This window comes from Cajanus cajan, chromosome 9, assembly GCF_000230855.2.
Source record: "Cajanus cajan strain Asha chromosome 9, NIPB_CcT2T_4, whole genome shotgun sequence".
Lineage (NCBI taxonomy): Eukaryota > Viridiplantae > Streptophyta > Magnoliopsida > Fabales > Fabaceae > Cajanus > Cajanus cajan.
Genome location: NC_138525.1, coordinates 1,987,847 through 2,000,874, shown reverse-complemented (window position 1 = coordinate 2,000,874; position 13,028 = coordinate 1,987,847). Strand labels below are relative to the sequence as shown.

The 13,028-nt window shown below is 27.9% G+C and overlaps 1 protein-coding gene across 2 annotated transcripts; it reads right to left on the bottom strand.

Annotated features, from left to right (window-relative positions):
* Positions 1 to 544: 544 nt before the first annotated feature.
* LOC109806245 (phosphatidate cytidylyltransferase 1) lies at positions 545 to 6,276 on the bottom strand. 2 transcript variants are annotated; one of them, XM_083064015.1, is made up of 12 exons: positions 5,921 to 6,049; positions 5,397 to 5,534; positions 4,558 to 4,811; positions 4,303 to 4,454; positions 3,919 to 4,060; positions 3,442 to 3,598; positions 3,119 to 3,166; positions 2,954 to 3,040; positions 1,651 to 1,779; positions 1,482 to 1,538; positions 986 to 1,069; positions 545 to 902 (listed from the first exon to the last, which is right to left on the bottom strand). In XM_083064015.1, the coding sequence occupies exons 2-12, from the start codon at positions 5,472 to 5,474 to the stop codon at positions 813 to 815; spliced, it is 1,278 nt and encodes a 425-aa protein (XP_082920141.1). In that variant the 5' UTR covers positions 5,475 to 5,534; positions 5,921 to 6,049; the 3' UTR covers positions 545 to 812. The 2 variants fall into 2 exon arrangements, with proteins under 2 accessions (XP_082920141.1, XP_020224208.1); XM_020368619.3 differs by lacking the exon at positions 5,921 to 6,049 and adding an exon at positions 6,119 to 6,276 and having other exon boundaries at positions 546 to 902.
* Between the last annotated feature and the right edge of the window lie 6,752 nt (positions 6,277 to 13,028).

Below are 13,028 nucleotides of genomic sequence, written 5' to 3'. Positions count from 1 at the left end.
TAATATATATCAAAATAATTACATTAATTTTTATGAAAAGGTATGAAAATTCTTAAAATCGCTCCAAATTCAAGAGAAAAAAATCACATGTAAGATGTTTTTCTTCAACAAAAGTAATTTCAACATCAATCACTAAAAGACAAAAAAAAAGAAAAAAGAATTGAGGTGGGTTATACAAATAGGATTGTCAATGTTAAAATGGTAAATAAAACTTTTGATGGAAACTTGAACAGAATTTTGTAGTTATGTACCAAAATTTTTTAATTTGGATTATGGTAAGTTTGAACATTTATCCTTATTAATATCATGCATCATAAAAGTCAAAGATAAAGAAAGATATTCCTCGATAATTTCTTTATTAATGATGAATCAATTATCTTATGAATTTAGTGACAAAAATAATACTCCCTTTATTTTAAAGTTTTGGTTCTCTTCGTTTTTACACATAAGTAAAAAATATTTCATTTATATATTTAAATTAAATTAATCTCATTTATTAATTTATAATTTTCTGGAATATTCTCAACTGATACGTTGCATTTTATACACATTTCTATTTTCTGCAATATTTTATTTATGTATTTCTCATTACAAATTCACTTTAAAATGTCAATATGTAAAGCCCTAAAGGGAAAGAAGCAATGCCACATACAAAGATTGCTACATTCTATAGTTAATTTAGTTCAGCAGCTAAAAAATAAGTCTAAAAAAATTCTTTACTAATCTCCACCACTTGTTCCAACAGATTGTTCAATTCATCTACAAATATAACACCAATTGAAGCATGTTTTATTAAGTGTATAGCAAACTTGTCATGATTGGATAAAATGCCTTTCTTGCAATATCTGCCCCAGTTTTTTGTATAGAACTAGCTGCTCCTCTGAATGAAGGTTCCTCATTATCTACATAAATCAAACATTGAAATAATTTTACAACAAAACACTTGTAAAAATTAGCCAACAAATTGCTTAAACTGGAGACTTACCTGGTTCAAAAACATCTCAACTGAATAGTCTTGGGCGGCAACAAACGATTGATGATAAATGTACACAAAAACAGCCATTACCATCTGAAAATGATAGTAACATATTAAGGTTATTCGGTTTAGTTTGTTTGTGGAGATATATTTTTCGAGAGAAGGATAATTATTATATCTTGTGTTTATCCTTTATTTATTGTCCGATATTTAGGATATTTATATACAATTTGACATATTTTATTTTGAATTTTTACCATAATGATTTTATTTTTAATCATTATTTAAAATATCTTTAATTTTTGTTTTAATAAAATGAGACTTTGTTAGTATCTCAACATAACACACTATAATTTTGAGTTTGTTATTACCAATCCAAACACACCATTAAAGGAAGATCTTAGTGGTTACTGATTATTGACTTACTATAATACTATGAAAAACTTTTGGCCTATTCAGATATAAGCCAAGGATGGTTCTAATATGTAATTATCTATGAGCAAACCTGGCAGTCCATTCTATCTGTAAATCCACCGTGTCCAGGTATACTGTCACCAAAGTCCTGTGATTATTGAAAGAGATCAATGCTATTGCTATGTTTAGAAATTTCAAAGTTATCGGAGAAAGGGTGATGGCTGCAAAATAAATGTCTACTACAAAGAGCAAGAACAGACTTTGATTTTAAAAGCTCTTTTGAAACCACTGGCAAAAAATCCTCCAAATGGTGCTATGATTGAAGCAAATAGTCCCATGCACAAGGCATGCCACTGTACTGGCAAAACCGCTATCTCTTTCCAAGAAAGCTGCAAAATGTTGCACAATGAAAAACTTTGTGTTTAGGGAAATATTAAACCATACGAATGCTAATTGTATAAGCAGGATTAACAAAGAATTATTATCATGGGCTTTTTGTTAGATTTTGTTGTGTGCATGAATGTACATGAATGAACACTGTATAGCTTTTCGTACTTTAAGTCTTCTTTTTCTCCGTGAAACGAAACAAATCTAAATAATGATTTTTTTTTGTAATTTGTAGAAAAATATTTTTAATAATAACTTGATGTTGTTTTTATTCATGAATTATTTATATAAAGACTAAACACTAAACTATAAATCATACAAACTAAACCCTAGTCACATACAAACTAAACCTAATCACTTAAACACTAAAATCAAACTATAATATATATCTTAAACTTAAATGTTAAGAATAACATTATTATTATTATTATTATTTAAATAATATGTTGAAAATTTAAAACATAATAAACATCCTAAAATATTGAATTATCCATTTTCAAACTAAAAATATTTAAATATATTCCCAACAAATAAATGGTGTAGTGCTTTTAACAAAGTTTTTAAAATAGTGTACATAATGTGAAGATGAATAGTATTAGTGATGACTAAAGATGGATATTGCAGTAAATATAATTCTCGTTAATCTTTCTTACTTTCAAGATAGATTTATTTTCTTTCCTACTTTTCCTAATTCCTTTTTTTATGTTTTGTTTCCATATTTTCTTTAACAGGTTTAGTTGTTTAGCCTATAAAAAGGGATTTGAGCTTATACCACACATACGCCAAAATATATTCAATTTTGTTTCTGCTGCCACTCTTCATGGCAGAAGAGAAGATAGCATCTTCCCATCCCCTAGATGTCCATGATCTCCCAAATTGTTCGGCTTTATATCAATTTAATGGTCTTCGATGGACCCAACTGGCTCGTATTACTCTCAAAGGGTATAAGAAGTTGACTCGTATGCAATGAAATAATATATTTTTCTATTTTTTACATATATTTAATCCTTTTTTTTCTTTCACATTTATATCATCAAGCTTCCAGAAAGTTAATGGATGTTTACTCACCTCCAACATTTCCAGTATCTCTTGATCAATATCCAAACCAACGTCATTACATGCATGACAGTTTTAAATTCTTTTTGTTGCTGCTAAATCTCAAGAATTCTCACTTACCCAATGAGAAATCAATGCTGGCAATGGAATAGACTCTGGCTGAAAAATTGGATCAGGGTCACACTGAAGCCAACCAGTTGATAAATCCTGAATTTATTTTATTGACCATCATTAGCAGCAACTCAAATATTTTCTTCAAGATGACTGAACAATCAAGAATGTTACCTTTCTTGGACATGTTAGCCACTGGAAGCGACCCAAGAAGTTTGCAAACTGCACAAACACAGGTGAAATCATCATGCAAAGCAAAAATACTTAAAAATATCATTAAATCAACAAAAAGTGGAGGTTGTGTGGCAAATAGCCAGAATACAAATGATCTAGTAAAGCTAGTTCCAACATATGTAAAAGTCAAACAAAATAAAAAAAATGAGTGGATTTTGAAAGTTTTCTGGGATGTTAGTTTCTTAGCATCTATCCTGAATGAGGATAGTTGTTACGGTCAAAAAGAATGACTAAACAGAAGCAGGGTATCAGTAGATGCTTACTGTAAATGCAGCAATCATAGTTGCAACAGATGCTCCAATGAAACCTTCCCATGTTTTCTTTGGAGAAAGCTTTATCAGAGGGGTTTTGCCGAAAAAGAAACCGAAGAAATATGCAGCAACGTCATTCATAGCAATAAGGGACGCAGGGAAAATAAACCTTCCATAATTATATTAACATGTTAGATTGTAACAATAAAAAATAAAATCATTTAAAGTATGAAAACACAGCGGTTAGCAGTACCAAAGAAATTGATAGAGACTATTTATTGTTTATTGATTTAATGTGTCCTTTTATATAAGTAACTGTGTAATTCAACAGTTTTCTGATCAAATATAAATGAAGCTAGATTGCATAGAATCATATTTGGAAAAAGATGTTTAAGTAAGCTAAAACCACATAAAATAGGAAAGAATAAACTAAAAGAAGGAATTATAAAATATAGATTTCATCAAGTAAGATAACAGAAGTCATGTTACCAGAATATCCCTTCAAATATATTGGCTACCGTGAATGCAGACTGGGTAAACACAACAATAAGTATCATATGTGTCCATGCATACTGGCCAAACTGATACTTGTAATATCTCTTCTTCAATGAAAGAATAAACCAAACAAAACCTGAAATCACACATGAAATGACTTATTCAACAAACACTTGAAGCTGCAGAAGACTAGAGTAATATGATATCTGAGAGCAAAAACCATTCAACAGGATTGGTTCAGATTTATGAGGAAATATGTCCAACAAAGACAGGACCTATAGGTTTCTTGACTGAACACATATAATTATTCATGTTTCCTCTCTTAAAAAGTTTGGTTACATCAACATTCCTATGTATGAAACGTTTGGAAGTACTAACCTGCAATATATAAGAAGTAACATATAGCCATCTGATACTTGATCAGGATGCTCACAAGTCTAAAGAAGAATTTATCTGAGATCACTGTATTCACAAGGTGTTGACTGAGAATACGGCCATATACGTATAGCATTGCTGTGAAGAAAAAATGCCTGGAAATTGCATTCAGAATCTTATCTTTGTGAAACACATTTATGTTAAACATTTGTCATATGCACATGATCATTTAGAAATTACAGTAGCATAAATGCTTACCAGTTCAAAAGCTTAATCTTAGGGAGACGTTTATCTTGATTAGCTCTTCTCAGGAGATTGAAGAGCTCACTGGCCATAAATATTTGGATAATAACCACCATGGCCCAGATGTAAAGATGACCCATGTATATGATAAGTGAGACACTCGCTAGCATCCACAAAGATGAGTATGCACGAATCCACATTGATCTGTATTTATATTTATCATTGATAAGTAGATGGTTTCCATTTGATTTGCTTATCTCCAGAGGAATCTGACATAAAAAAGCTAGCATCAGCTTCAAATTCTCCAAAATGAAATGCCAACCAAATGGATCAGTAATAATAAGGAAACTTTGGAGACATACATAGCTTCCCATATTAAACACTATATTTTTCCTACCAATGACAATTTTGGTTTAACCATGTAATTAGTGCAAGGTATTTATCAACTTTATCTATAACTAATATTTGTTCGAGAACCTAACCGACTATTTTTAGTTAGATTTCTCCTCCCAATCATTTATTTTTCTATTCATAAGATTTGAATTGGAGACCTTATTAAAGAGATCAAATCTAATTCTGCTTTGATCAATAACTTGTTAGTTCTTAATGAGCATTTTTTATCCCTCAGGAAGTGATTAACAAAACAATCATTCAAAGCTGAACTAGATATAGATTAGAAATAATGTGTAGAGGAGTGAATCATAAATTTGTGCATATTGACAGAACCAAATGTTGTCTAAAGTAACAGAATCTAGATAACAGGTCTTGCAGCAGCATAACTTCACACTAAAACTTGAAATTTGAGATAAATGTAACCCAAATCACAAATATACAAGCTAATTGAGTGCACCAACCTCATTTGAGCGTCTTCTTAGCCGAGCATTTGGTGTTCTTGGTGAACTACAGTAATTATCCGTATGTATATCTCTCATTGTTGAAGTGATTATTCAAATATTTTTAGAGTGATATACATGCATGGACTGAAACCTCCCCTGCGACATCAGATGGCAAAAAATTATGAAAGCAAACGGGCACATTCGCAATAGGAATCCCAGAAATGCATCCAAAGCTTGTATGAAGGATTCCTTAAAATTCAGCACTCATACTAAATATACACAATCACTTTCATTATTTGGAAAGTTCAATACACAGCAAAAGAGAGAACAAAATAGTGTAAACAAATTCATTGTGATATCCAAAAGTAATAAAAGTTGAAGCCATCCTAACACAGTTAAAGAAATTAATGACTTTAGGTACAAAATGGTCTTGATGTATGTATGTCCATTAACCGAATTTAACAATGCTAACAAACAGCGTGAGGATTGATTCAAGATGTTTTGAAACAATAAACATGTCCGCAACATATAGTTAAAGTTACATGAAAATAGACCATTGATTATCACACTCTCACAAAATTGCAACCCTTTTTCCATGATGCACAAGTTGTGCTCAAAACAAAAATGGGATAATCACTCTAACAACCAAATAATTGAAACTATATATAAAAGGGAAAAAGAAGAAAGAAAGAAAGAACAATGGAGAATGGAGCAGCAGGTGAAGATTTAAGAGTACATACTTAGATTGAAGAGGTAGAAAATGACAAAAGGATCAACAGAAAATTGAGAAAATGTTGTTAGATGTGGCTTTGCTATGTTTAAGGAAAACTAGAATACCAGAAAGCATATCAGGACAAGACATAGCAGGAGAGAGAACAAACTACGAGAGATACGTAATGGTCCTCATTGACCAGTAATTAATCGTGGGTTACTTAATACTAATAAATATAAATTTATAATATTTTTTTTTTGTTACAGATATAAATTTATAATATAAATCTATTAATAAAATTTCTAAAAGATAAATAACACCATGTAGACAAGATGAATAATAGTTAACTAATTTCATTTTTCTTAATCTAGACTTGTCCTATACAATATCATGTTTTAAAATCGTTGAATGTATAATACTCTCCTCAGTTTCAATGAGTATATCCTTATTATCATAAATGATTAAGCATATTGATACAAGCCAAGCACCTATTATTCAATTTCTAAATCGATTCTTCACGATCTTCAAACAATAGAACACTTACAATTATATTGTTGCAATGGGTAATATGTTTGGGCCTAAAACGAACATGCTTAAGTCTCGATTGCGATTTAATTTTCGTTTCAATTGATTTATTTATGAAAGACACCAAAATATAATTCATCAAAACTTGAGGATATAGATTGGCACGGCGTATGTTCATTTTCTGTTTATATTTTCAGTAAAAATGAAAAATAGAGATGAAAACATGCTTGTTAAATTTTTAGAAAATATTTTCTATAAAAAAAATTAAAATGAAGGCTAAAATTGAAAAAAAATAATCATTTTTGATATTTTTCGGCAAAATAAAAATGCAATGATATAAATTATAATTATAAAACAGTTTTATTTCCAAATCACATCATCCCATCTACGGATAAAAAAAATAAAAATCACCTCATTGTCTCTTCACTATTTATGCCGGTTGTTTTATTGTGGTTTTCTTTTACTAGACATGAAATGGGATATATGTACATAAACATATAAATGTCTTATATATATTTTCTATAACTTATTAATAAATATAGGTGGATAAGTTGTATACATGTATATATAATTAACATATATCAATATAAATATATTTTTATTATTAAAAATCTTTTGCAAATATATTTTTTTTTTTGTGAATTCGTTTGCAAATTTATAATAAGAACATTTCATTTTTTTAAGTAGTTAAATTTAGTATATTTTTAGTTTTTTATTTATTTTTGGAAAATAAAAAATAGGTCCTTAAAACAAATATATTTTCTAAATCTTGTAGATTTAAAAATGAAAATTATTTGAAAAATTGAAATTGAAGATAAAAAAATATTTTCGTAAACCCAACAGAACATATAATTGTTATGTTTCTCAGCGTGTTTGGTAATAGACTTTAATGTGCTTTTTTTTTTTCTTCTTTTAATACAATTTTTAAGTGTATTTCGTTACATGTATGACATGATTTTTTTATATATTTTTTTTCGTTTGCAAAGACATTACCAATTAATATTCTACATTATTTTTAACATATTGACGTAATTTTGTGTGTTTGTAATGTGTGTCTAAACACGTTATTTCCCAATTACAGGTTTTTTTAAGATGGTTAGAAATAAGGTGTAACTTATTTGAATCACTCTTCTAAAATGCATAGATATTGCAATAAGCAACGTAAAATTAGAAAATGGGCAACTAAACAAAACAAGCCTAACTAGTAAAAAGTTGTTTAGCCTTAGCAAATTAAACTATAATTTGAACGAACATTAATTCCATTCCGTTGGCGTAACAACAATGTCGCAAGTGGCAAATCCAAGAACTGGGTCCACGATGACAATATATTTAACCATCAATTAAGGAAGTAGGTATCATGCGACAAGTAAGAAAGTAGGTATGATACGAGAGAAAGGCTTACAAAGATTTGTGCCAACTATAAAATTAACTCACATGAGATGATGACATTATAATTACTTAAACCAACGTTTATTTAAAACAAGATGGGTCACTTTGGTCGATGATCGATTGGCAAATAATTGATAATACAAATGCATGTGACTGCTTTAGAAGTTGTGCTTTCGGCTGGTCAATGCAACTATGCAATTTCTCAAGTTCAAGATCTATTATATATAGAAAAAGAATGTTATCAACACTATTTATGTGATACTCTCTTTCTAATATATTTTTTTTTGTTACTTAAAATTTATTAAAACTATAAGTTTAGTGAGCTTCACACTTATTTAATGAGCCTCTCGTAATTTAATGACACAACTAACTACATTCATGATGAGAAAATATATATTAATAACAAAGTATAAGCAATTCTTATAGTTTATATTCTCCCTGCCTAGGTCACATGTTGCATGGACCAACCCACATGTGTGTTCCATTGTTGGCATCTTGATTATCGAATTGCGGACAGGACATAACGTGTGTTGGAAAAAATCTAAACCCACTACGTATTGAGCAAGAAGCATGAAATTGTGCTATCTATAGAAAGAATAGTGAATAAGTACAAAAAACAGAGTTGTTAGGTGGAAGGTGGGGGACGAACTTGGAGGCTCATGGTCCCCTCTAACCTTTAATTCTCTTTGGTATTATGTAGTCATATCGCTATTATATATTTAACTTCCACAAAAAAGTTATATAAATACATTATGGATATTTTATTCTAGATAAGACACAACTTTACCAATTATCAAAAGCATGAAATAATACTTAAAAAAGAGAGTATATATAAATTTTGAAAAGTTAATATTCATAATTAATCAAATCTTGCAAGTTTACAGTGTACAAAAATCATTTTCATACTAAACAAATTTTAGGTTTGGATGTGATTTTCGCTTTTAACTTTCTTGATATTTTGAGTGAAAATTGTCTCATTTATTATTATATATTATGAAAAGTTTAAGTATTACATCAACTAAAAATAAAATAATCAAAAATATATAAATGGAGATAATTCTTAGTTTATAATTTGATTTTGTAATAATATTAAATGTGAAGGGGTATATTAAAATAAACTTAAGTCATGTTTATCCTAAATCATTAAAAAGAGTTATCCACCATTTATTCACATACCAAACTTAATGATATTAAATGTAAAGGATGTATAGGAAAATATTAAAGTCTTACATCGATTAAAGATAAAAATAATTAAATAATATATAATAAGTAGGAGGACAATCATTACCTTATAAGTCAATTTTGTAAATTAAGTTAAGCGCATAATCCAAATTTTAAGATTAATAAAGATCAATAGTTATATTTCATAACAAAGTTGTTACTAGGTTTAATTTTGATTATTTTTATTTTTGCTTTGAGTGATGATATTTGTAAAATTAATATATAAAGAAATTCACAATAGTAAATAATAAAGAATTTGAAATGTAATTGTTGGAAATAATTTTTATTTTATTTTCTCTACGCACAATAATGAGAGACTACAAAAAGAAAATTCTTAAGGAAAAAAAAATTATACAAAATTTATTCAACGTAATTTGACTTCTCAAGTTTGCGTCTACAGCATCTCTATTATCTAAACAATATATTACATATGTTTTGAAAAATCTTTTCTTAAATTTTATGAATTGAAATTTGAAAATTTTTCTCACAAATTTTATGATAAATGAAATTTGAAAAACCTTAATACATATGATATCCTCTCTCATTTAGAGCGTCAATCCTTTTTATAGATTGATAATCTTTTTCATCTCAAAAGTCTTTATTAATTAACCAAACATTCTAATTTTTTTAAGAAATTAAATAAATAATATATTTAATTTTAAATAATATCTTAAAAATAAATAATATTAATTTATTTTTGAACAATACCTTAGAGATTTAAAATTAATTTTTTTTTATAGAATTGTTATATGTGTATCGGTGTCTATATAAAAAAATAATATTACTTTTAATCAAAACTAAGTTAAATTAATCGATAGTATTTTGAATTATTAAATTTTTTTAAATAAGTCTCCATACATTAAAAACATGTTTTTTTACAACCATACATTAAAAACATTGAAGCAATAAATCTCTCAGCCTATAAATAATTTGTAATTGAATTCCTAGAGTTGGACTTTTATCAATATGCCATGAAGTTATATGTAGAAAGTATTCTCGATGTCATTCAAGAATTAAGGTTAAATTAATGAGTAAAACTCTAAACTATTTAAAATTTCCAATTACGTAATTAAATTCCTATATCATCAGGGTTTAAGATTTTTTTTTAAATAAATCTATAAAGTTGTTGACGGTTGACTTAATTTTAAGGACCACATTATAAATAATTTATAAATTTTAAAAAATAAACGTATTAGTTATTTTAACCTTAAAAATATATAGGTAAAACAGTAAAAGGACTCAAACAACTTCCCTCATTTAACCTCAAGCGTGTGGTTCAGCGGTAGGGGTTGATCCACGCTTAAGCAAGGTTAGGGGTTCGAATCCTGCCTTGTGTATGCAGCCGCGTTAAATCTTGGGGTCAGTTATCCCACCCTTTGAGGTGCCTCTAGAGGAGATTAGTCACTGTTGTCGGCGGTGAATAATCCAGGGACGAACAAAAAAAAAACAACTTCCCTCATTTCAATTATTATTATTTTTTATTTTTTATTTCTAAGATTTTGATTTAAATTAATTTGATTCGGTATGTAGGTAAGTAAAGTTTAATAAAAAATTATTTCCAATCGAATTTAGACATTGTCCGTACAATACTAAACCTAAAGTCGACTTGTTTGAACAATATCATCTTTAGTAAAAATAATTATTAATCAAAAATTTATCTTTTAATTAAATTAAATTAGTCTAAAATAAAATTTTAAAATATTATTGTGAAAAGAAAAAAAACTTGTATCGTTAATCACGAGTCAAAACCTTAAGTAAAGTAAAATAATACTTATTAATTATAGTAGGATATCCTTCCTAACATACCAGAATAAAGCGATAATTTTTCTTCAATGATTTAAGTATAAAAGAAGAATCTAACTCTTAACTTAAGATTAGTTTGGAAAAATTTGATGGCTTAAATTTACATTAATTAATTAAGCTCCTCTTCCATGCATTTCACGTTTTCTTCACGCACGAATGAAAAGAATTTTATCTAAAAGATTAATTTATAAGTTAATCACCTATACACCGTCAGTGTAAAATTTTTTTATACTGACAACCAATTATATCTTTTAATTGTGTCATGTCACTATAAACACATTTACTTTTAACAGTAATATGACACAATTAAAATATATAATTGATTGTCAGTGTAAAAAAATTTTATACTGATAATATATAGGTGATTAACTCTTAATTTATTACGTGAGAAAGTCTGATACGTTAAATTATTATTATTATTCTACTCAATAATGTAGATTATTGGAGTTTCTTATCCAAAAATAATAATATAAGTGTTATCTTATACGACTTCAGAAAAATAAAACTGTGAAATAAAAGAGAAAAATAAATAATGATAGACTTATATAAAACATGTAGGGAAAGATGTTTGTAATTGTAAGTATCATTACCAAGAATAAAGAAGAAGAAGAAGAAAATAACCTTAATTATGGAGGGATCCCCGTGAGACCTTAAAGAGTGTCAACTTTTAACGTATTTTTAGTGCTCATTTAAGGTTTTAGCTAACCAACTTAAGATACATTGGGAAGGTTGAATGATAAACGTATGAGCTAGCAATTTATTACTCCTACATTTTTTACTTTTTTTGTGTGTGTATAAAACTCTACTGACATCTACTTATTTACACCTAAATTACTAGTTGATGAATTTAACAATCTTAGGGCGTACTTCAGTTATGTAAATTGATAATCATGTAACCCATCTTTAATTTCATGACTGCCATGTCCATCGAAAATCAATATATACCACCAATAATTTGTACGAACATTTACAGATTTTGTCCTCTTTTCCTATTCTATTATTAGTGAAATGAGATTTGAAAGTCACTCTGTCTCTGTCCTTTAATTTTGTCTTAAAAGATAGAAAATAAACCAAAGGGAAAAATAAATGATTGATGAATTATTGTTTAAGCGTGACGATGTCTCGACCACTACGTATGCATAACTAATTAATCATTGTCTGATTTATTTGTTTTCTTACTTTTTAATTTAGTTAGTTTCACCACTTTACGATTTCTTTTTTCTTTCAGTATTTAACATATTATATATCTAACTAAGATACCGGTTCCTCAAATGTTCCTTTTTCAAACTTTAATAGTCGTTTTTCAAACAATAAATTTTAAAATATTTTTAATACAAAAAAGATTTTTAATTAAATCGACCAATACACTTTTTACCAACTTTCCTATCTTAAAAAAAAAAAATTAAATTGACCAATACACTTTTTCTTAACCTATTAATATTTTCCAGCTATAGAATTAATAGGTTTGAATCTCAGTATGACCGGTACATTAATTTTTTTCTTCTTCAGATATTAAGAATATATTTAGAATAAGTTGAATTATTTTAATAAATATTTATATATATAGACATGGAAATCGAGTTATTTATCTGTTTCCACATACTTAAATAATAAAATCATTTCAATCATACAACAACATTTCGATAATATGTAGAACAGTAGAAGTGATGGTATGAATGATTTGAAAGAGAGGCCTAAAGTGGAAGTGACAAAGAAGATGTGACTTCGAATTTCTCTACTAAAACTAACTATTAATATTTGTTAATAAAAAAATCTTGATAATATGTTAATACACTGATCCATGTTTAAAACGATACAGTTATTGGTGAATCCGATCTATATACCACTGATTTTTGCACAAGAGGTAGTTTTACTTTTGTGGGGCACATGCCCTACATGGCCATGGCGCACCATCATAGACACTTCCAATAAATAAATAAAAAAAATGGCTGAAACGTAGGGCATCCTAAATGCATAAATTATATAGGATATATTACACT